Here is a 25,655-nt window from a genome sequence, read left to right as displayed (position 1 = left end):
TATTAACTCAATATAAATTTATGTATCGTATCAATAAAAGTTCGACTTCCTAGAAGAAAGATGTCGTATTTAGGCTTATCCTGCTATTTTTGTTTCACTCCTAGAGCCGATTTAAACCATTAGTAGCGGTCCTTCATGACCTAGGTTATTTACCTTAACACATATATTAAAACAAGACACATATATTACAGATGTTAATAGGACAAATGATATCACTAAAATTACTTAAATTAAATCTATCATGCATTCACACGCTCACTCACTCAGGACAGTGTATATATGTTTAAAGGAAACCAACTAACTACAAAGATACAAATAATTTATTACATCCATAGTGAAAAGAAAAGACAAAACAAATAATTATAAAGAAAATCTTAAAAGCACAAGTTCTTGGTTATATATTAATAGAGTACATAGTATTATATTTTAGTAAATTTTTATATATTCAATCGTATTGACAAATGGGAAAAAAAAATAATTACATGTATCATATCTTAGGCATGCTAAAGCCAAATTATGATTTGCGACATACGCAAATAAGACACTTATTTCACTTTAAAAAAAAATTGGACAAAGAGGAAAGAAAAAAAAACCTTTTGGTGTATTAGAACTTATATGAGTCTCTACCTCACATTGGGTAATAAGATATTAATGATTTTGAGCGTTCAAATCACAAATCACGCACTACTCATAGTGTCCAAAACATTTCACTCCATTTAACTTCGTTCGTGTTTATATATATCTCTATATGTATATATATATATCTATTGGTTTACAAAACCATTCGTCGTCTATACTTGGTTTATAACTTTTAACAGTTTATATCTGCAATCGCACACTGCGACGCTCTATACCCATCCAGGGATTTCGAAAAATCACTATCGCTAGAGGATGTTTCTCCTTTTAGACGGTCCATTTCCAAACTTATTAATTGAATAGTTTTAAGTTATTTATGCAACACTGGGACACGTCATGAGACCTTTCTTTAGGATCACTTTCGTATATATGTATATATGATTCGGATTTTAAAAAACGATCTCCCGCAGGTGTACGGAGTATGAAGGTTTAAATTGAGGATAAAAAAAAACTGGTCAAGTCACAGGATACATATGCAGGTGAGAAGGATTCAAGGTACACTTTCCACAATGGTTTTTGGTTGGTAGTTCAGGGATAATATGCGTTATGATGTGAGTTACGTTTAGACCTGCCGTTACTTTCCAATACATGCCATTACAGAATTACATGAGGTATCATTTACATTTATTCAAAAGAAAAGGAAAATTACTTAAGTGCACGGCGGTATTCATGACAAAATCTACATTCTCAAATTCGTCGGAAAACTCACTGGCAAACTATAGCAACCAATACACGTTTAGGGGGGACAGACACGAGCGCTCTTACATATATTCATAATACATTTAATATCATACTTTTACTTTAAAATCATATTCACATATTAAGTACATATACATTTCGACGTATTCATTTCTCTCTCTCTCTCTCTATATATATATATATTTATATTCAATAAATGCGCACACATTTAAATTAATCACCCCAATAATAAAATTTTTTACAAGGTTGCAAACATTGTCCAAAAACAAATGACTTCCGACATTACATATGAAAAAGAAAATCGCTTTTCTACCTGATACCGCGCATCTATAAATTTTTCACTTTTATATATTCAATTCGTGCTTAAATAATGAAAAAAAAACTTTGTGAGGCAGGCACGTAACACAGAGCATTTCTAAAGATATAACTAGATAAACCAAAGTACAATTTCTGGGCCCAGATCAACTACAAAGTAATCGAAAACCAAACAGAAAGGAAAGTGACCAACGGATTACAAAAAAAAAAAAAAAAAAAAAACTTAAGAGGAACGACGGTGAAAGAACGTAATCGAAGTGTCGTCAAATACTAAGTCTTTGTTCATTTCAGCGATAGGTCAAAATGTGATGGAGGACCCAATCATTATCTACTCCATTCATGAATCGTGTCTTGCAACGTCTCAGCTGGTAATTTCAGATCAGAGTTGTACGTTAAATAAATCGTAAGTGACAAGTTCAAAATCGGGGGGGGGGGGGGAGGTTGAAAATTTAAAAAAAAAATCTTGAAGTAATGAAGACAGAGAGAGAGATAGAGAAGAAGGAAGACGAAGAATAGGGGCGCCAAAGACTTAAGTGAGAAATAACTAACGCTACAAAGATAGAAGTCGAATTTCGCTCTCAACAAAATCCATAGCCAAAATATTCTTAACATGCCAAAAAGGGTGGTCTACTCAAATACGTAGACTCAAGGGGCGCCCTGCTGCCAAGGATGCAAGTTCTGTGTCCATCAGATCCCAATCCCACAAGAGTTTGCTTGTAAGATTGAAATCCGATCCCCGTATCCGGCCCAGACCAGCAGGATAAAAGGAGAGGGGGAAAGGGACCAGGTAACTGCGTCCCCAATTTTGAAATCTCTAAGTAAAAAAAAAATATTCGACCCCTTAGAAAAACTAAGAAGGTTCGAGGACAGTAATGAAACTAGAATAGAAGTATTATCTAAGATATCCCTAACTAATGATTTGCCGAAATAAAAAAAAATTAAATAAACTGAATTTTGGATCGGTGATTTCTATGCCAAACCTCACCGATAGCTACCCTGCGCAGACACGCCACAGTCTGGGATGTCGTTAATTTCCCTCGTCTAATTAAACTAAGAAAAGAAATGAAAATACTTAAAGGGACTAGGGGTCGACATCCGGGTACGCGAAAATAAATTTCAATAACTAATTGTTTTGATTCTGTAACCCTATCAGAGCTGTCGCCTCCATGAACATTGTAAGCTAGCCTGAGTAGGTAACGTGAAGGGAAAAAAAATCTCACGGAGCAGGATATTCTATTTTAAAAACCGACCAGAAAATATAATTCACTACAGCCCTGTTGTATAACTGCTACTGTCTTTTCATAATTTATTATTCAATATGTCTAGTCAGCGATTATATGATGCTACCTATTCTATCAGATGGTATTACTATGGTTGATTATTATTATAACACATAAAACTACAAAGTATTACCGTAGTCCGACTATATATCGCCCTCCGGTCCGCGTGATATTATGGTGCAGGGGTCAGAACCTGAGATGTTCGTAGCTACACGTATCTATTCAATATCTATATATCAACACACGGCGAAGTATTCACTGGGCTACTATATATTTAACTATATGGGCGTTCTATATTCTATATTCATTTACTACAATATTCATACACTTTATATTCATATTCACATTAATATTCATTTGCCACGACGCTATATTCTACAAACACCCTGTTTCCTCTATCTACGCCCAGCCTATTTACACATTTCATCATAATACTTTAAAATCTATAGTCACTACAAACATTTCCCATTCCGATCACCGCACGACAACCTCACTCGAACTCAAGACTCTTTCACACACACACAATACTATGTAATACCTGGTAGCTTTATTAAGAACGAAAAAAAAATCCTATGTATGTTCACTGAAAATAGAATTATCCGCGATAATATTTAATGTTTATAAAATTCTGCAGTAACAATGAGCTTCTGCAGCCACGAAGAAAAAATGGACATTTATTATAATTTCAAAGCGAAGAACTAGCATCATATCGCCCGACTTCTGTTAAAAATTTACGTATTGTTTATTTACTTAAATATCTCGATTTCTAGACTATGCAGAATGTTGAAACTTTCAGAATATATTAATTTTGGGTCACTTGACCTAACTGTACATTCATATGGGCTGTGAATTATACCTTCTAGGTTTTATTTCGGAAAGAAAGGTCAATTTCATGAAAACTAAATCACTAAGCACCTCGACGGAAGAATGGCGGTTAGTACTGACTTTTGACACTAGGGCTAGCGACGATATAATCAACCCTTGAACAACTGAATGTGACCTTGTACACGGAATTATTATACTATATTAAGTTCACTATTAAATATTGTGTATGAGTTCACTTAATGACGGAATAATAAAGAATTTATCGCATAGTAAATACTACACTGTCCATATTTAATTATCTCACACACTCTTTCATCACTTAACTACCACAATTACTACTACTAGAACATGTTTCTACATTACGAACACATACATGCCACATTCATACTACACACTACATTAATACATGTTATACTAATAAATATACACAGAAAACATTCATATTTTACCATTTTAAATCGGCTCTATGAAAGGAAAGGGGAAGAAAGGAAACAGGGCCAACTGGCCCTGTATTCACTAAATCACATTCTTGAGTGTTTAATCAATGCCCCCGAGGGGACGTATCGAAGTATTAGCTAACAATAGGACCCCTTCCCTGAAGGGGCAGGAACCCGGAAACAAACTAAATGTTCAACTCATCCCGCTGGAAGCCGTACTCCCAATTTGGGAGTCAGATAGGAGCCCTCTTGAAACTTTACACGTGCATTATTCTACCTATCTTAACTACAAAGAAATTAAATACCGCCATGTATGTAATAAAAAAAAAGAAATCACTCGCTAACTACATAAACAAATCTATAATGGACAGGTCTTGTAACCCTCAATTAGTAGGAAAATTGGGAGGTAGAAATATCAAGGGAAACACTGATCTTCAGAACCGGATTTAGGAAGAAAAACAGAAATCACAATACTTCGGGATCCTGTCCATAGCCATCGGTGGATGCAATCATGGCGTCACTATCTTGCACTTACTATTCTCAGTTTTTTTAAACCAGTGTTGTTCGAAAAATTTAATAGTTTATGGCTCCTTGAGACTTCCAGTGATTTTTCATGTTAATAAAATCCAAATATTACCTGAATTTTGATGTTTACCACTGCAGGAATCAGTCCATTTACGAAGCAAAAAAAACGAATGTCGTCGACCACAATTTCAGGCATGGAATGGAATAATTGCGCCCTAATATCATAGCGTGGGTTTATCAGCCAATCAAAACTAAGCATTTTGGCGGAGGGGCTTTGAAACGAATAAAATTTGGTAAAATCTGGATTAAACTAGATTTTAGAAGGACCTAGGTATCTAAAAGAGAGGTGAAGGGTGGTCCTGGAAATTCTGTCGAATTTTAGATTGGTTATTTAATCTGAAGAGTTCCGTCCAATAGTGGATCTATATTTTCAGATAGCACTGACACCGTAAGAATTGTAATAATCCATTTACACATCCATATACAAGACTTATAACTAATTTAAAATATAAATAAAGATATTGATTCCCAAAACTATAATTCCCAATAATTTTTTTTTTTACAGTTTTCCATGTTAATTTGAAATAGAATAATGAACAATATTACGAATTATATGAACAGCCAGAAATTTTTTGTTAAACGTCAGGTACAGTCGGTGCAAAAAATTTCGGGCACCCTCCTATTAAAAACATAATCTCATTAGACTGTAATGGCATATTACAGTCTCGTAGCAGCCAAATGGTCAGTGAGTGGTAGTTGTGCCCGTGAAGACTTTTCCTCAGGGTCATAATATCTACAACATATCACGGTTACAAGCAATTCCACCTAAATTCAGAATACCGTTACCTTCTTTTTCCAAAAAGGCGAACCTGTAGTAACCAGTCAGTTATTGGTGGTTGTGCTTCTTGGCTTGTTCAGACTTTTTCTCAGGATCACAACATCTAGAACAGCGTTTCCCAACCTTTCTCAACTTGCGGCACACTACGGCTGTAAGTTGAATTCTCGCGGCACACTTATAGATATTATTATTATTTGCAAATGTAAAATATGGTATTTTTTTCTGTGATTACTGATCTTCTCACAGAGATGAAAGCTCGAACACTAGTTTCCCCTATGCTAATTCATTATGCTTATTTTTTATTTTAATTTTAAAATAGAAAAAAATGCAATGAAATAGAAAAAAATGCGATAGGACTCAGATTTTTAAAAATACGCTTTCTTTTTCGAAAACTGTACCCAACCATTCACTAAGAACGAAGATCACTAAATAACGAACGAACAAACAAATGACTTGTACTTTTAACTTTGCTGTTTTAACCAAAATCGGTGCATATTATTGCAATCACACAGCTTGCGATGCGTCGAAGTCAAAATACAGCTGTTGAACAAAGTGTTGTTCTGTCATTCACGTGCGAATGAGTGTTCTACGAACGTTCATTTGACGCGTACCGTACAAGTGCTTCCATTTCTCGGTGTTAGTATGACTCTCAATTTAAGCGTAACATAGCAGCTAACCGTGGAAATATGTACGAGCCGAAATACTGTCTGCTACACAGTAATAGATGTAGAATAATATACTGTATTACAATTAGAGTATTTTTTTTTCCATGGTAGAAATTCATAGTAATGTGAAATACAAAAACATACATTTTTTCCTATGTCTTGCAATTTGGTTGCTATAGAATTAATGATTTTGTTTCGATTTCCTCGCGGCACACCAGCGGTCCATTCGCGGCACACCAGTGTGCCGGGGCACACCGGTTGGGAAACGCTGATCTAGAACATATCAAGTTTCAGTCATTTTAATCGAAAGCCACAATATCACTATCTTCGGCTGCTTTCAAAAAAGTGGCCCTGAGTGGCCAAACGATCAATGATTATGCCCATTAAGATTTTTCTCAGGATCACAATATCTACAACACATCACGGCTTTAGTCACTTTACCAAAATTCAGAATGTGGTTATATTCGGCTGTTTTCAAAAAAGTGGCCCTGCAGTGGCCAAACGGTCAGTGATTTGTGGTTGTGCCAATTGAGACGTTTTCTTAGGAACATAACATCTAGAACATATCACGGTTTCAAGCAATTCCACGGAAATCCAATTTCCTAAGGGTTGTCCTTTATCATTTCGAAAGGGGCCATTGCCCTCTACAATTCTGTTCTCGCAAAAACGACAAAACACGTATTTCCTATTTTTAAGTCATCTTTCCATCGGCAGAGTTTCATTTCTTTAATGTGGCCCTTTCAACCAAGGAGGCCCTTTTTGAAAAGGGACCCTTTGGCCTCCTTAACTTATTTCTCGAAAAAAAAAGTGTATATTTATTTTCGATCTAGTATGTGCCAAGTTTGAAGAAAATCCCATGGCGAGAAAACCTTGTGAAGCTATCTGCTTTACACTCTCACTTTTTGGACTTGACGGGTTTTTGCCCCGAAGTCTTCAATTTACTGCGATTCGTATTTGACAGTTTGAAGTCACATGTTTTAACAAGGTACTTCAAATACTACCATCAAATAACGGCACTAAACTTGTAATCGATATTTACGTCGTGGTTCGGAGTGACTTTTATTTCTCATATATTCCCCTTTTCCTTAGTTGTGATTCTCAGTTACGCTACGACGATTATGATTACTGCCCATGCCTACAATTTCAACTTGCGATGACTGGGAGCACGGCAGATGAAAATGTAGACAACGTAAAATTTGTTGTTAAGCTACACATATAATAGAGTTAAATGTTAAATATTTAACAAATGACAAAATGACTTTTTGTAGAAAGAATGTAATATTACTGTATAAGCACAAGTATTACATGCATGTACGTTTCAAATACATCTACTATTAACAATTCAGTATTAATAACGCGGCGGTGTGGTGGCTTAAATAGTAGGTAACGTGGTGGCTTAAAATGGTAGGTAACTCACGTGTTTCTTCGGCTAGCCTGTCGAAGTTGCTCCATCGATGTCCTGTATTCGAATATATACGCTGTTTCTGAAGTTGAAGTCCCAAGTTTGAATCCCAACTGCTATTTCCTCGATAAGAGTCCCAAATTGGCGTTATAAGTATGGGTCCTGTTCCATGGGATTGTTATCGACGCACTATCAGACAAGTTCACTCATGTAAAGATTACTGTGAGAAAATACGAACTGTTACTTTTGTATATAGAAAACTTCATCACTTCTAACTTAACACAGAACGTTTATATGCGCGTAACCATCTAGTAGTACTATAACTCGTCGTTACACGCACCCGCGGCAAATTGCCGCAGTTTTGCAAAAACACCTGCACTTTCCTTATTCTAAGCCAATAGGGGCGGAGGGGTCGAATTGTCCCCTACCCACCCTACCTCTACCTGATCCTGACCGGTTTTGCCAGTCACGCGCGTGGTTCTGGAGTGGAAGGGTGTGTATTGGTCACCGTGAGCAAATTGCTAACGGCGCGTGTAACCACGTAAAGATTGTTGTGAGCAGGCTGCTAACGGGCGTGTTCTAGTGTTAAGTGTTGTATTTTAAGAGCCGTTTGCTCATTCTTTAAACGTATTGTTTGAAGAGTGGAACAACAAGTGGCACTATTATCGTACAGAGCTGCAAAGAATAAGTATATTGTATTACTTACCACATGGCACGAGGACCATGAGATTGGTGAAAGTACAGGTGATGCATGCAAACCATCAATTACCTTCTACAACAAAAACAAATGTGGTGTAGATGTCAGTGACGTCATGAAAAAAGAGTATAGCGTATCGAGTTTATCAAATTGCTGGCCACTAACAATGTTTTTCTTTGAATTGAATGTTGGTAGAATACATTCGTTTGTTATTTGCAAAGCAAACTACATGGGAGATAATGAATTCAACAAGCCTGCAAGAAAAGACTTCTTGAAATCACTTGGCCGACAGCTTATTTTGGATCATGCGCAAAGAAGAATAGCTGCAAACTATTCAATCGCAAGGTCAATAAAGGACCGGCTAGTTGAAATATTCCAAATTCAGCCAATTGGACAAGAACCTCAAGCAGCATCTGACCAGCGAGGTCACAATAGAGTTCGCGGTATCTGCCCTCGTAGAAAGAACATGAAAACTACTGTCTTATGCATCAACTGCAACACTCCGAAATGCAAGGAACATAAGACCAGTAAGAACAGCACCGTATCAGAAAATTCAGACCACTTACGACACCAGCTTCGTTTCTTATTGCCTGGGGAAGTGAAGGGGCAGAGATTTTTAACGAACTTCAAAACTTCGTTACTGAGTTCACTATCTATGTGTGTGTGTGTGTGTGTCTATTTGTCTGTTATTTGCATTTTTTCAATTTTGAGCTCTTCATTCAATAGAGCATCAAAAACTATCTGAGAAAGTGATTGAATTTTTCGCGTCACTCTTTCCGTTGGTAAAAAAAAATGGCCGATTTCAGGAGATTTGAGGAGCCATATCTTGGGAGCCATAAGATATAGACAGATGATATTGATGTTGATCAATACCTAAGAGAATGGTGAATATTTTGGTACTAAATAGTAACTGGTGGCTCCTGTCCAACTGGCCACTGGTTTGGCTAGTGGCCACAAGTTAATATCGATACCAAATGTTCACCATCCTCTTACTTATGAATTAACATCAATATCATCTCTCTATGACTTACCGTTCCCGAGAATATTGGCCCAAAAATAGTTCGATATCGGGAGATTTAAGGAACCATATCTCGGGAACCGTAAGTCATAGGGAGATCGTATTGATGTTGATCATTACCTAAGAGCATGGTGAACATTTTGGTACCAAATTGTAACCAGTTGCTACTGGCCAACTGGCCAACGTTCTTAGGATATTCGCCAAAAAAGTTCGAAGTTCGGGAGATTTAAGAAATCTCGGAAACCGTAAGTCATAGAGAGATGATATTTTTCGATTTTTTGCAAGAAACAGACAGTGAGGATAAAAAGATTTACTTTTGCATGTAGAAAGAATCAGTCATCTTTACCGCTCCATCTCTCCATTCTTTTTAACTTCGTTCTGGCAATGCTCTTGAAGCATCGTCATCTGTTTTTTCAAGAATAATCTATTTTATTTGAATACTGCAAACAATAGTTTTATATTTCTTGACCTACATTATAATTTAACATGTCTGGGGGGAGGAGGCAGGCATATTCACAGAGGTAGCTCCCACACCCTTTTTTCTCTGGTGTTCTCATTGATCCAGTTTTGCGACAAAATGCAAAGAATACTTCAATTAAAAAACAGAATGTTGAAGAATGGTGTTAATTTTAATTTCCATTGTTTTTAGCTCAAATTTTGCACAACAGATGGTAGGTAAGTTATCTCTTGCAGAAATTGGCCCGCTTACTCTGGTAGTCTTTGAGTTTGTATTGTACACATTTACAAATTTTATTTTTTTATAGTATAATAACATTTATAGTATAATCAGGAGTGGCAGGAAAATATTTGAACCCAAAATGAAAAGGATAAATTATTACACTGCAAACAGCTATATTTGCTAACACAATAATATGAACATAAATAGTTCACCATAACGAATATAGGAAAGAGCCATAAATGACTAAATTTTTAAAGGCAAACAGGGAGTATTCATAATTCCCATGCCAAATAAAGATCTAAACTAAAGATAATGATCATAACTATTATTAAATATCACAGTTCATAGTAATTTTTGTTTATTACTGGTAATAGACTATTATCAACGTCAAGGTTAGAGTGCAATAGGCTATAAGTAAATAAAAAAACAGCTAACGATCCTTAATTGTAAATTGCAACCAAAATGAGGCGGATGATAAATGAAAGTAAAAAGACATTGAAACAATGGAAAGAAACAAGATTTTTTAATCTCCATCGTTATACAGGGACACATTTTTCCTTGCATTTTAAATTTTGTATGTTTTTACTCTATTGCATAATATTTCCATGTTTCTGCCCCATCAGCACAATACTTTCAGGAAACCTTTATTTATTGTTTAATTGATCTATCAATTAAAAAAATACTACATGACTCATAAATCAGTTGGGCCTGGCAGTTATTAGACTATGGTTTGACTAACAGTATCTACATGACTTAAGCAACAGCTTCTATAATTCAGTCGAAACTATCGATGCAGTAGCGCACCCAGTAATTTTTCTTCGTGGAGTTGTCCAAGCTTTGGGTGTGGGTACTATAGCGTACTACAAGCCACTACGTCTAAAGCAGGAATGCAAATAAGCAACAAAATTTTACTAGCCCACATCCCACAATATAAACCATTTGCTTATCTTCGGTATTTTAATAGTGATATTAAAAATTCGCCTACACCGATGAATCACTTGCACCGGGGGGAGTGGGCGAGTGGTTATTTGCATCCCTGGTTTATAGCTTTTTTTATTTCAAGTGTGTCCTTGGAAAATTAGTGAAACATACTTCGGCCCCAGACCTGTTGCTCTCTTCCGGAGGAAACCCTCCCTTTGCTTAGGGGAAAGAAATGAATGACGTCGGCTGTGTTGCCAATTCGTTATTCAGTCGTTTGGTCTTGAGGAGTGAAGATCGTAGGCTATTTAGAACGGTTATCAAGACAATTCACAGCGAAATCCGTGAAATAATTCATTTTGGCAACGCTTCCGCAACCAACAATTGAAAGATCTCAACCGCAGCAACTTGTTCCTCCTCTTTCGAGGGAGATACAGGAAAACACACATCGACAGCAGCGCCAGAAGAGGCACAGTTGAAATAGAATAGCTCTATGTAGTATTGAACGGGTATTATTCTGCATTCGAAAAGACTATAAGTAATTGTGAAATACTTCCACCAATACTGTCAGAAAAAAAACATAGAACTAGATTCTTCTTTTAACAGAAAGAGCACAGATGAAGTGTAAGGTCAAATTTTCATGCTACACCAATAATTTTCCTGTTGAGCTAGAAAGTTTTGGGGAGTCCGGGCCCAGTGGATTCTAAGCTCTATACTGAGAAAGAGAAGCTTGGTAGGGTGAATGGGGATTGTACTGTCCGGCATATTGTTGCAACCAAGGACTAGCAGGAATTTATTCCGGGAGAGGTGCAATGTTTTCCGGGGGGACGCAAATTCAATATTAATTAATTATATAATGTGTATTTGTAAAATTACCCGTAAAAGTGGACAAAATTTATAGAAAAGTCGGGATTTCGGGGACGGGCTCCTAGAGCCCACATTCCTGGTTCAATATACACTACACCCGAAGCTTATGTATGACTTTTAGTTAAAAATGATCTGTTTTTAATTAGCATGCGTTGTATAATGATAATAATTTGCCTTACGCGTATTGTGTTCTGTTGGAACCTCTTCTGTTCAGAAAATATGAATTTCAGGGTGTCTATCGGTCACGAAATCGTCACAAAATCAGAAAACGGTGATTTTCTGTGATCGGTCACAGAAAACGGTCACAGAATCAGAATTTTATGGTTTGGGAAAGAAAAGGTCACGAAAAATCACGAAATTTCATTTTGGAATTTTGGTAGACATACTAAATTTGCAGTTACTGATATTAGAAGGTTAAAGAAAACAACATACATGACAACGTTCGAATGAACATGACGTGTTCATTTTCGTTCTAATATAACGCAAAGAAATAAGTCTCTTCATGCTGGTGAATGATTAAGTATTCCTTATGAAATCTCAAATGTTTAGCAACTACAACATAGGAACAAGATGTATTAGTTAATTTAGGTTCCATTCACTTTTACCTTTTAAAAATGACACCTCCACCACCAGGTATGGAAACCCTCAAGAATCTCGACAATCCTTGCAGTGTTTGAAAAACTAGCCGATCGATTTCAATTCAGTCACGTTATTGACTAGATCGTGATAAACTAAATAATGTACAGTTAAGTAAGTTTTACTTTGCTTCAGATTATTTTTTACAATCATGCTCCTAGGCTGAGAGAGGCGTTGATAATAAACAAAGTAGTAGGATGAAAAGAATGAGAAAAATTTCAACAAACAAACAAACAAAAACACGCATGGGGGCGCACGCATGATGGTGTGTGCATCCACCATAAAGCCCATCCCAGTTGGTGCGTCACTGAGTTCTCTAAGTAGCTTCTCAAATCACGTACTTTTATACCACATGAATCTAGAGTTCATAGCTCAATCCTTATCTAGTAGACGTATTTGGAAATAGTGAGAATCACACTCAGAAACCTACTTACTTCTCTACGGATTCCCTTTAATCATTTAATGGACGTGTCGAGGCAATAGGAATTTTGTAATATCAGCGTGGTATCATTTCCTCATTCCATTAAGATTACAATACTAATATTATAATTTTAATGGAATAGTTTTCGTGGATGAGATGACAAAGATTATAAAGCAAAAATGAAATGAAAAAATGAAATCTTTCAGTTTTACGTCCCACGGTTATGCCGGTTAGGCTAAAGGAGACGGTGATTATGAGAAATGAAGGAAATGGTGGAATGAAGAAAGTGGGAGGAAACGGGAGAACCCCGAGAAAACCCACGCACACGGTGTTTGTACACCACAAAGTTCACTTGGCGGGGACTGGGATCGAATCCGGGACCCCAAGCACCAGAGGTGAACGCTCTACCACTGAGCCACCGCGGCACCAGATTATAAAGCAATTTTATATTCTATAAGGGATGTAGTAGGAACATGGTTGCTCAGTAATAGAGCGCTAACTTTTGGTGTGAGGTTATGACAAGGAAACGAATAAGTGTACTCGTAACACAGTGAACATAAAATCAATGAAAAAAACGCAGATTAACTTGTTCTGTGATAGTCACGGTAGAAATTTACGACAGTATATCGAAGAGAAAAGTGTTTACTCCGTACGAAGCGTAATTAAACCATCCGCCAAATTTCAAGATGTAACAACAGACTGTAAGCTACCCTCAGGTAAGAATGACTTCTCTGTATTTATAGCTGGTACCAACGACATTGGAAGAAATGAACAGAGGGATCTAATGACAACACTACGGAGAAAACTTAATGAGCTACGAGGCTCAAATGTTATTGTTGTGTGTGTTCCTCATCGACATGATTTGACCACTTGGTCTTGTGTTAACTTGGAAGTGCAGAAAACGAATGAAGAAATGCGCAAACTTTGTAAATATTTCAATAATGTTACATTTGTAGATATAAGTAGATTAGGAAAAAGGTATCATACTTCACATGGCCTCCATCTTAATAGATTAGGCAAAATGTATGTAACTAACAAGATCATTGACATTGTAAACAAATCAATAACTTCAAATATGTCTACTGTTTCTAACATTATTCCAATTGGTTGGCCTAAAGAATCTTTAGATGAGCAAGCTTCAGTAAACTTACAAAAAAACTAACTTGTATGACCGATCAAATAGGCTCAGCTTGTTTTAACTCTGATCGGTCAGTAAAGACAAAGAGTAAGAACCTCAAACAATTAGATCTTGACAAGAAAAAATTAAATGAGCATGAAATAGAACTTAATAATAAGTTTAGCATCTTGCATTGGAATGTACAAGGTCTCTCCAATAAATTTCACTCAGCAGCCAGTTTTATACAAGATTTGGATATAAGTTTAGATGTGATATGTATGGTAGAACACTGGCTTGATTATGAAGAGATTAAACTTCACAATATTAATGGCTACAACATTGCAAACTATTACTGTAGACCCTCACGACAACATGGTGGCTGTTTAATTTATGTAAAAAATGGTATAGATTATAAACGATTAGATGGTGTTACGGGATTTTCAGTTGAGATGGAATTTGAAGTAACAGCTATATACCTTGTAAATTTAAAAGTAATTATCATTTCCTTGTACAGACCAAGTACAGAGAATAAGAATTTTGATTTATTTTTAGATAGGTTAAGCTGCATCTTAGAATATGTTTGTAAATACAATTGTAGAATACTTCTGTGTGCAGATTTTAACGTTGATTTTAGAAAAAGAGAAAGTATAGAGTGCCAAGACTTAAATAATGTCATATCCTCTTTCGGCCTAAGCATATCAACTACGCAAGTAACTAGACCTAACGCACCTAATGGAGGGAGTTGCATAGATAATATTGTTACTAACAGTAGTAGTAGTATGGGCTGTTATGTGATAAAAACTTGGATTTCAGACCATTGGCCAGTAATAGGTAGCTTAGATTTAATTGTTATGAAAAATGACAGGTACAAAAAATCTAGTTCTATTCCTCAAGTTCACACTAAGCAACTGGTACGCAACATCACTGATGATAGTAAAGTTACTTTCAGACATCTTTTAAGTAACGTTAATTGGACCAATATGTATTTAGAACCTTCAATTGATTTTAAAATTATATTTTTGTTAAATTCATTGATTTACGCAGCTGAGACTGCATTTCCCTTAAAGCCATTAAAAGACAAATCGACGATGCCTAAAGCAAACAAAGTTAAAAGCATAGAACTAGATCGAGTTAAAAATCTATGTAACACGTATTATGATTTCTACATAAGCACTGGCGATAAGTCGTTTAAAGAACTTCATATAAAATATAGAAAGCAATTTAGGAAGTTATTGAAAGAGACCAGGATAAAAAATAATGACTCACTAATAAATAATGCTGGAAACAAAAGTAAGGTCATGTGGAATATCGTAAGAAGGGAATGCAATTTAAGTAGGAAACATGAAAATGAACCTACTTCAATTACTGCTACAGATTTGAATGATTTTTTCATTAATAAAATAAATGAAATAGTAAAGAAGATTAAGGCAAAAACTCCTAGTAGAAATTTTTATAATTATCTGAATTCTATTCCTCAACCATCTTGTACTTTTAGCTTCAAATTAGTAACTGTTAAGGACGTTGAAAAAGCAATTTTGAAGATGAAAAATAGTAGTACCTGTGATGTATATGGTCTTAATTCTATTATACTTAAAAGTGACATACATTTTATTGCTGAACCTTTAACACACATTGTCAACAGTTGCATATTAGAGTCGATATTTCCTGATATGTTAAAATATGTTAAAGTAATTCCAGTACACAAAAAGGGCAATAATTCAGAATGTGACAACTATAGACCTATATCTATAATCCCTGTAGTAGCCAAGCTTGTTGAAATATTACTCAATGATCAAATAGTTAAATATTTTGAGAGTAATTCATTGTTTAGTAGCTCCCAATTTGGATATAGAGAAGGATTAGGCACAATTAAAGCAACAACTTCTTTAGTTAAAGATCTTTTAGACAGTTTAGAAAGTAAATACTTTACTAAAGTTAGATTTTATGACTTGTCAAAAGCGTTCGACACGGTATCTCATACGATTATTTTAAGTAAATTAAAATACTACGGTTTTCAACATGATGCGTTAAACCTTATAAAATCATATTTATCAGACAGATATCAAAAAGTAGAATTCCATAATTCGAACTCCAAATACTTACAAGTGGGTTCTGGGGTACCACAGGGATCTGTTCTGGGTCCCATTTTATTCCTTATTTATATCAATGACCTTCCCAAAGTAGCTACTATTTCTGCTAAAGGCTATCTTTTCGCTGATGACTTTGGAGTCTGTGTAAGTTCTAAATCAATTATCGAGAGAGAACAATTAACCCAAAATATAACAACCGTAGTTGAGGATTGGTCTACTGCAAACCTTTTGTGTTTAAACCTGAGTAAAATACAAGATCTTAATGTTACATATAACAATCTAGATTACACAGAAAAATATTCTACAGTTAAATTTTTGGGATTTGAACTTGATTCAAAATTAAACTGGTATAATCACATTGAAATCACGGCAGCTAGTGTAACAAAGGGTATATACATGTTGAGACAATTAAGAAGTTGCGTTAGTTTGAAAATCTTAAAAATTGTTTACTTTGCCCAAATCCACAGCTTTCTATCATATGGTACTATTCTTTGGGGTGGATCTAGTAATACTTATAAGCTTTTAAAGCTGCAAAAGAAAGCTGTCAGATTGTTATGTAGTCTTCCTTCTCGTTGTCACTGCAAACCTAGTTTCAAGCTACTCAAAATAATGACTCTTCCTGCTATTTTTGTTTTTCAATGTTTAATGTATGTAAAAGAGAATAGAGATAACTTCCCTGAACATTCTAGGTATCATTCATATAACACAAGATGCAAAGATAATATAATGGCAGTGTATTACAATTATACCAAAACACAAAAGAGTTTTATTGGCACGTCCGCAAAATTATTCAACTCTCTCCCAAAAGCACTGAGAGATACCGAAGTGGGTACTTTTAAAAGTAAACTCAAATCACTCTTATTAGATAATCCAATATATGATATAGAAGAGTTTTACGAAATTACAAAGCAATTAAAGTGAAAATTGAAGAACTATGAGAGAAATAAATAGACATGTATAGTACGAGTAGTTATCTATTGTATTGTGTTGTGTTTGTTATTCCTTGTATTGGAATTACAATTGATATGTATTACAGTTATATCTTTATATATATATATATATTTTTTTTTTCTGTATCCATATATGTAAATATTATGTATCCAATTTTTCCTTTTGTAAATATTGTATATGCATTTTAATCTGTAACTTTAGGACCTGACGATTGTAATGCTTTAGATGTCCTCTGAAGTTTCTGTAATAAAGACGATATGAATATGAATATGAACCTAGAGCGATATCCAGCCATATGAGTTTCGTGGTAGACAACATGGTGTCAGGGAGTTTTCTTCAAGATTTTCGTTGTTCAATCTGAAAACGAGAATAAGATATCCCAATATAAATCTCTCGTCCTGACTAAAAATTCTTTAAACATCCTACACACTTCTCTTCGTACATTATTATACAAAACCATTTCTAAACTAGCCAGAAAAACCCAAACAATAATTACGTTCCGAAATGTTTTTCCGGAAGTAAACAAAACTCTTTTAGATCTGAGTTAACAAAGTCAATATTCGCTTTAATATTAAGGATCCATCCTCGCTCGAATATAAACCAACATTTCTAAGTTAAATAATGTCTAACCCAAAGAATATTCTCTAGCGAAAACTGTTTCCCTTATTCTTAGAAACACCTAAATGAAAGAAAACCACGCGGATCCATCACTTTGGAGGATTCCTTTCAGAATGAATCTGACCTGAAAATCCGTCTCTTTTATAGATGTTGAGCAATTCTCGATCAAGAAGCCTCTTGCGGGTAGCGGAGACTATGAGTTTACCTCAGGAATTAAGAAAAAAATGTATCTTTTCTTAATTTCAAACGACAACGTTATTCGTTCCCCTGAGAAGTGTTTCCAACAATAGTAATTTCACTAAGTTAAATACAAGAAATTACAAGAATAAATCATATGAATATAGATAAGTACACATATTAGCATATATATATATCTACACAATATATACACTACTGAATTATAAACCAGGCCTCGTATTTCTTATTCTACTAATTATTTATTACTAATAGGGGAAGGTCGTCTGGTATCGGACACCTTAGCTTTTTTTAGTCTGTCAGGCTGAAAAGCAGCTATATCAAATTACTTAATGCACGAAATGACACTTCGGTATCTTATACACAACATATTAAAGGTAATTTGACACGTAAAAACTAATATATATTTTGTAAAAAATCAAATGTAACACAAATTAGCTTTCTTAAAAGTGGAGGGTGGTATCGGACAAACATAAAACTATATAGAGAATTAGTCTTTTGAAATAATTTAATAACAGAACAAATTACAAATGTTGGCTGTTTACTTACAGGAGTTCTTACAAAATACAGTTTTATTAGGCTTTGAAATACAGCCTAAAATAAAAGTAAAAACAGATCTTAAATTTCTTAGTCTCATGAAGAATCGTTATTTTTTATTCTGACACAAATCACAATGATAAAACAGTCTGCCTTTAAAATTGGACATTGTTCAGTCTTTACATGTATTGTGCTGTATCCAATCTTTCTGAGTCCCCGCAGATGAAGATGTTTAGTTTTTAAACAAGTTTGTAAGCTAGCTTTAAAAATTCTGGTTTTCTTAGTGGCATTGGACTAGTTAACTTTACGAAACCTTTACATGATTGTATAGTATTTCTTCTTGGTCACGACCAAACGTTCTATTAAATGTGCCTTTGTTATCCGAGCAGCGAGGCTTACCTGTTGCCTCTTTCCCTTCCAATAGTTTTTCGACACGATCTCCTAATGCACTCTTAGGAACACCATATTTAGCACTGGCCGCACATACTATTTTTGAAAATAATTTTATCAAAGGTCATCTTCATAGTTTATTCATCCCAATTACTACGTCTTTTCCCCATGGTTTCACGAAAAAGCCAGAAACCATTAAAAAGCGTCGTTTATTTACCAGTATTTTGTCCGATACCACTCGATTCCACTTTGCCCGATACCAGCCGAGCGACTTGCAACATATGAATGTCTACCTACCGGCTTGTAACAACACTAATGCAACTATACGCCTAAATTATAATATATGCACCCTAATAAATACTGTGATTGCAATAATATATCAATACAGTCATTTTGTGATAAGTTATAGCCACATAAATCAATCTCCGTGCACTGATCACTCGCAAAAAATACAAAAACCTTGAAACATAAGACACACCGTTCATCGGACAAAACTATTGTGGCGTGGGCTTGGCTAGCTCATTCCGATCATGTCACTGTATGCTTGACAGGTGCCTCCTTAAGCGGGAAATAATGAAACCTGCTTTTGTCCGATACCGCCCGCTGTCCGATACCAAACGACTTTCCCCTATATAGCATACAAAAAATAAGAAAATACAGCAAGGGGCCAGGTCACACGGGGCCAGGTCAGGGTTATACGGCGGATGAGTCATAAGTTTGATCTCCGTAGATTCTAATAACTGAATTGTGATGTTGGCCGTGTGAGCGGACGCGTTGTCATGTTGAAGCAGGATCCCACGCAATCCAGTTCTTGGACGCCGTTCCCAAAGCTTCTGGAACACTTTTGTTAGGCAAGCAGTGGTGTACCACTGAGCAGTAACAGTCCTTTGTTGTTCAAGTGGAACAGTTGCAACATGGCCAGATTTGGAGAAGAAAGTTGCGACATCTTCTTTCCCACACTTCGCGGTCGCTTCACTTTCGTGGATGGATTTTCGTCTGGAAAGATCCAAACTGTAGACTGGCGTTTATTTTAAGGGTCAAATTGATAGATTCAAATCTCATCACCAGTAACAATGTCAGAGACGCGTCGAGAATTGCCTCCATCAAATCTTGCAGACATTTCTTCACACCATTCCACACACATGCGCTTCTGCTGTTCAGTCAATGTGTGAGGCACCCAACGAGATGAAACCTTCCTGAGCCGAAGATGATCATGAAGAATTTTTATTGCTGGCGATCTAATGTTCACTGTAGATTCAGTCCTTGAAAGTTGTTCAAGGATTTTCTCGAATCATTTGTTCTACAGCGGCAATGTTTTCATCTGACACAGCTGTTGCCGGACGTCCAGCTCTATCTTCATCTTTAAGCGAGGTCCGGCCTCTTGTGAATTCACCAAACCACCGAAAAATCGTAGCACGGGAAGGAGCAAGGTCCCCAAATGCCCCATGCAAAGGGTCAAGGCTTTGTGTCTCGTTCAAACCACTTTTGAAATTGTAAAGGATCATTGCCCGAAAATGTTCCCTTTCGAGCTCCGTTCTAGAGAGACGAATACTGCTCACATCAACAAACAAGTGAATGCGACGGCCACGCCGATAAGCGAGGCGAGTTGAAACTTGCTTTGCTTCTTCGCTCTGGATACCACTACCGAACGCAATTGTTGGAATTCAAATACTGTGCCACAACAATGCGTATCTCAAAACTTTTGTAGTGACCCTATATATATATATATATATATATATATATATATATATATATATATATATATATATATATATATATATATATATATATGTGTGTGTGTGTGTGTGTGTGTGTGTGTAAGAAGAGGTGGAGTGCGTATACCCGCCTAAAAATTAGCTTTACATCACTGCTGATGATATATATGCCAGCTCAGATTTTGATGGGAGAGGGGGCAGGGTTCCCAGAAACGAGTTTTACGGTCTTTATTAGTACGTCTATATTAGTACGCAATTGATAAAAATATATGTATTACTCAAACTAAGGAAAGGACAAATACCCTTTCTTCCCTTCCATTCAACGTAGGCAAATTGCAACCCTGACATATAGATCTGAAACATTAGGAATCTATACGTACAAAGATTACAATTCATTTTCAAGCGCAAATTCTCCTTGACCCTGTTTGTTAGTTTTCTCGTCTGATTCTTTTGAACGCTGGCCTAGAATGTTAAGGACCACCAACGTTATGAACTTCTTTTTTCTTATTTTGATGGGAGGAATCACCTCACACATTTTGCCATATAGTTCATTAACACCCTGTACGCTTTTACTCTTATGAAGATCAAAGACTTATTGTAGCTAGACAAACCATGTACAACTGATTAGTCAAAATTTCTTGGTAAACTCAATACACAAGACATTAGAAATAAAGTATTATGCAGTGCGGACAAGAAAAAATCTACAATAACTTGGGCTAGGCCGCTTTCTTGTTGCCCACCCTGTATACCTTGGGCACAATGAAAAAAAAAATAAGAAAAACGGACAGTGGAAAGCTTCGAGTGATGCAAATTGAAAATTAAATGGGTAAATAATAGATCAAATGATATAGTGTAGAAGGTAGTAGGAGAAAAAAGGAATTTCCACATGTATTTTCAAATATATATATATAGGGTGTTCAAATATCGAGTCCCTCCAATCGCTCACTATGGAAAAATGAATGGAAATGTTCAATATTTTAGGAATAATACAATCAAGTGGAATAATACCTGTGCAACTACATTTACACTAACATAGAGAATACAAATAATCAATATTTGAGGTTATTGTGTTGCCAATCTGGTACAAAGTGTTATGTTTTCAAATAGCACTAGACGTCCACACGCTAGCATATGATTGCTGACATCAAAACGTTCCTAAATATCTGGCACTGTCTTCCGAAGTTTGTGTGTGGTGTAAACAAACGCTATGGCCTCCATCGAATACCTTTCTCATTTACTCATCTTTGGAAACATACAATAGCTGTGATATATGAACCATTGTTTACTATTGTGCGCCGTTAATTGACTTCACACTTGGACGCCTTGTCTTTCGAAAAAGAAGTGAAACCCTAACCGGCATAACCCTTTAGCCTAACCGGCATAACCGTGGGACGTAAAACTTAAAGATTTCATTTCATTTCGATATTTGAACACCCCGTATCTGGGAAACGAAGCAGCATCGGACAATAATACAATTACAGGGAAATGAAAAGTCGGGCTTAGCACAGGAAAGAATGGAAAGCTATGTTAAAAAAATGAAGAGATTGTGAATCTAACAACAAGACAATATGTGTTTATCTGAACTTACACTGATACACCATACATGAGGCATATCTGTAAATTAAGGTTACAATTCATGTACGCGAGTAAGTAATCTTTCGCGCGTAAGATGGCTGCAGTTATTTTCACTGTCAGCCTTCCGCTTTTCTCTCGCGGCTGATCCTCATTGCTACGTGCAGTGTGACCACTGTTAGTACTTTCGTACTAGATCTAATATCTTTTATAATATTTTAGTGTTCTAGTACGTTGACCAATAAATCTAATACTTTTCTCCTCTTCTTCTTTCCTCTCGAATACATTTGAGAGAAAAAAGGAATCTCATGAAAATCTGGCAAGGTACAAACATTTCACTGTTCCTGGTACCTTTTTCGTGATTTTTTTTTCAACAGTGGTATTTACAAGATCGGAAGTAAGACATAGGTGCCGACCAGAAGAAATTCTGGCACTGGTTAGTTGTTTCTCGCTTGATAATTTATAGGGCTCGGGAAACGGGATGATAGACTTAGTTCTTCTTGGTTATTATACACTAGCTAATTCAAACAAAATTAGCAATATTTGTCGTTTGTTTCAGATTAACTTCATCCCTGTTCTCACTTAGTTTGGGAGTGTAAAGTAGAAATTGGGAGGGTGTAAGTGGTTTGCACGGTCTGTATTGAATTTTGACTGTAAAAAATTTAAAAACTGTGATTTCTCAGTTCACAGTATTTCTCTCATACAAGTCTTGAAAAATCAATTTTTCTAATGTCTATAGTTTACATAAACTGCTTGGGTACCCTCTGTTGGAGGTCTCCATAAAGTATACTCATAATGATAATTTGTGTAATTACTAAAACACCACGTTCAGGCCCGTAGCCAGGGAGGGGCTAGAGCGGGCGATGCCCGCTCTAAAATATTTTTTGCCCGCTCTAAAATATTTTTCCGCTCTAAAAAGGACGTTGTTCTGAAGCTTCAAATTGTTTCAGCAAATCTCAAATAGGAAAATCTTGTGATTTTATTTACTAAATAAAATTGAACTTAGCGCGCATTTACTACTACTAACAAATGAAATTGAACGTGGCGTACATTTCTACGAAAAACAAGTTATTCTTATTGCTAGATATACTCAATAATTTCTCATGTATTACTTTTCCTCATTCCAAGAGTTTGAAGTATCACAACCACGTCAAGCATTCAAGGCGTTGGACAAGATGCCCTTCCAAAGAATACCCATATGAAAATTGACCAGAAAATAGGCTATGTTACATGAATGTGAGTGTCTGGCTTGTGCATGTGTAACATTGCACATAAAAAGCATTTGTTTTGCGTCTCTATGAAACTGGTACCGAGACCGTGATGTCTGGAAAAAACGTACATGCGCCTCTAGAATAGTCAGATACAAAAAGAAAAAAAGACCTGGGGAATTCAGGAGTTTTGTTTATTGTAAAAGCGGCAACAATGCTGCTTTTCACGTGATTTGAGTCTTTGCGGGGAGCACCCACGAAAAATAAATCAATGATTCTAAAATGTTTCTAAATAGCAGTTTGCATCGGCTTAATTTGTGTTTTCTGAGTGGCCCCGAACCATTTGTTTCACGATTTGTTTACAAATATACGGAATGAAGACAACGTTAATTCCTTATATGCACTCAGAGAAAAAAATCAAAACGCCAGCAGAACACCGAACCTATTATTTTAAAAAGATTTTTGTTACACACCATTATAATTGCGCGCAATAATAAGTAGCAGAGTGCTTAGCAAATTTCCAGAAGGAAACAAAAACAATAGAAAATGAACTACAGGCAAATGTACTTCGCCAGACGTTTCCAATTACTCTACTGACTATTAAAATGCCATAAATATGAAGCAGGCATCCATCAAGTCATTTTTGGTGCAAAAGTTATCGAAAATGAAAGTAATTCAGAAGCAGGTCATCTGTATCAACATGTGTAGAAGGTAAAAAAGAAACTAAACGTCAAACATCTGATTTCCACCATGTTGCTGTTCATTTCCACCATGTATCAGACCTTGGCGATATAAAACCCGCTCAGCCGCATCTTGCAAATTTTCCAGGTTCCAGCATTTCTGGTTCAATTCGACGATTTCGTCGAATATGGTACAAAACGTGGGATTGGCTCGAGTATTCTGTTATGTTAGATGCTTCCCATGCCGGAAATATCCGTCAAGAAACAGTGATCCCTCATTTGTGCAGAATGGTTTCAGAGACTGGAAGCATGCAACCGAGAAAAATAAGGGATTTTCTCGTCACGCCGATTCTGAAACTCATAGGCGCGCTGTGGCTTGCTACTTCGAGCAACGGAAATGTGAGGACTCGGGCGAAACAGTCGTGAAGAAGGTGTGTAGTGATGTAATTATGAATAATAGGTACTATGTGAAAAGTGTGATGGAAGTTATTCAATTCTTGGCTGTGAATCAGTTGTCCTTTAGGAGAGATTCTGGATGTGAGCAACTCGGAAAACAATCAAATGATTTGTTCTTAAATTTTTTTGAATTTAGTATTCGTAAAGATCCGAAATTAGCAGAAATTGTCAAAAGTATCCCTGTCAATGCAACATACACTAGTCCAGATATTCAGAATGAGATAATTCATTTCATGGCAGAATTTGTTAAGAGGAAAATAGTAAATAAAGCAAACGAAAGTACATTTTGTTCATTCCTTGCAGATAAAACCAGAGGCAAGCAACGAATCGAAGATTTGTCTGTCGCAATTAGGTACCTTGTGAATTTTAAAGTACAAGAAAGATGCGTAGCTATACTGAAGTTGGACAAACAAGACGCTGCCAGCATTAAGAACGCTATTTTAGATTGTCTAAGGAAAGTAGAATTCAAAACCGACACGATAATAGCACAGTGCTATGATGAAGCACCTGTCATGAGTGGACAGAAAAATAGAGCTCTTTTGTCTGAGGATTTGAAGAGGAACATTTTGTTTATTCACTGTTTCAATCACCAATTACATTTAGTTATTTGTAGAGCCATTGACACAATTCCTCAACTGAAAGAGTTCTTTGATATTTGTCAACAACTATATTACTTTTTCAGAAAAGGACGCGTTGCAGCAGATTACGCAGGAAGGAGTTTAAAGCGATTGTTGGAACAACGCTGGACTGGACATCTACACAGTGACTGTAATTCATGACGACAGATTTCACATATTAAGTGCACTGATGGCAATTCAAACTTCCCATGAAGAACACGCCTCAATGAAAGTTGAAGCTACCGGTTTACTACATCAGATCTCTAAGATTTTCTGTTTCCTTACTGAGCTCATGTTCAGGGTTATTGGATATCTAAAACCTACAAACGCACTGCTACAAAGAAGAGATTTGGACATTGGTGCCGCTGTGAAGTTAATAGGCTCGGTAACGGAACAGCTCAGGTCTTGCTGGCAAGACGAAGGAATATTCGAAAATATCCTTCACGATGCAATGAAGGCATATGCCTTAAACAGTTCGATTCAGCAACCATTGAAACGCAAATGCACACTCCCCAGTCGCTTAGCTGTTTCAGTTGTTGATTTGGAAGGCATAAATTTGGAGAAGGGAAAGGAAGACCAGAAGGAGCTGAAAAGATTATTCTGCAAAGTTCTCGATATCTCCGTCGAAGAAGTTCGGAGCAGATTCAGTGA

General features: G+C 36.1%; 1 protein-coding gene across 1 annotated transcript; it reads left to right on the top strand.

The window, feature by feature from the left end:
* The first annotated feature begins 24,119 nt into the window (after positions 1 to 24,119).
* On the top strand, positions 24,120 to 25,166 carry LOC145667566 (zinc finger MYM-type protein 1-like). Its single transcript, XM_081735037.1, has one exon. It carries the CDS (start codon positions 24,120 to 24,122, stop codon positions 25,164 to 25,166), a length of 1,047 nt encoding a protein of 348 aa, XP_081591163.1.
* Positions 25,167 to 25,655: the final 489 nt, after the last annotated feature.

The sequence above is a fragment of the Thermobia domestica genome, chromosome 13 (assembly GCF_964235325.1).
Source record: "Thermobia domestica chromosome 13, izTheDome1.hap1.1, whole genome shotgun sequence".
NCBI lineage: Eukaryota > Metazoa > Arthropoda > Insecta > Zygentoma > Lepismatidae > Thermobia > Thermobia domestica.
The sequence above is the reverse complement of the archived record's forward strand: the minus strand, read 5'-3'. Positions and strand labels throughout refer to the sequence as shown.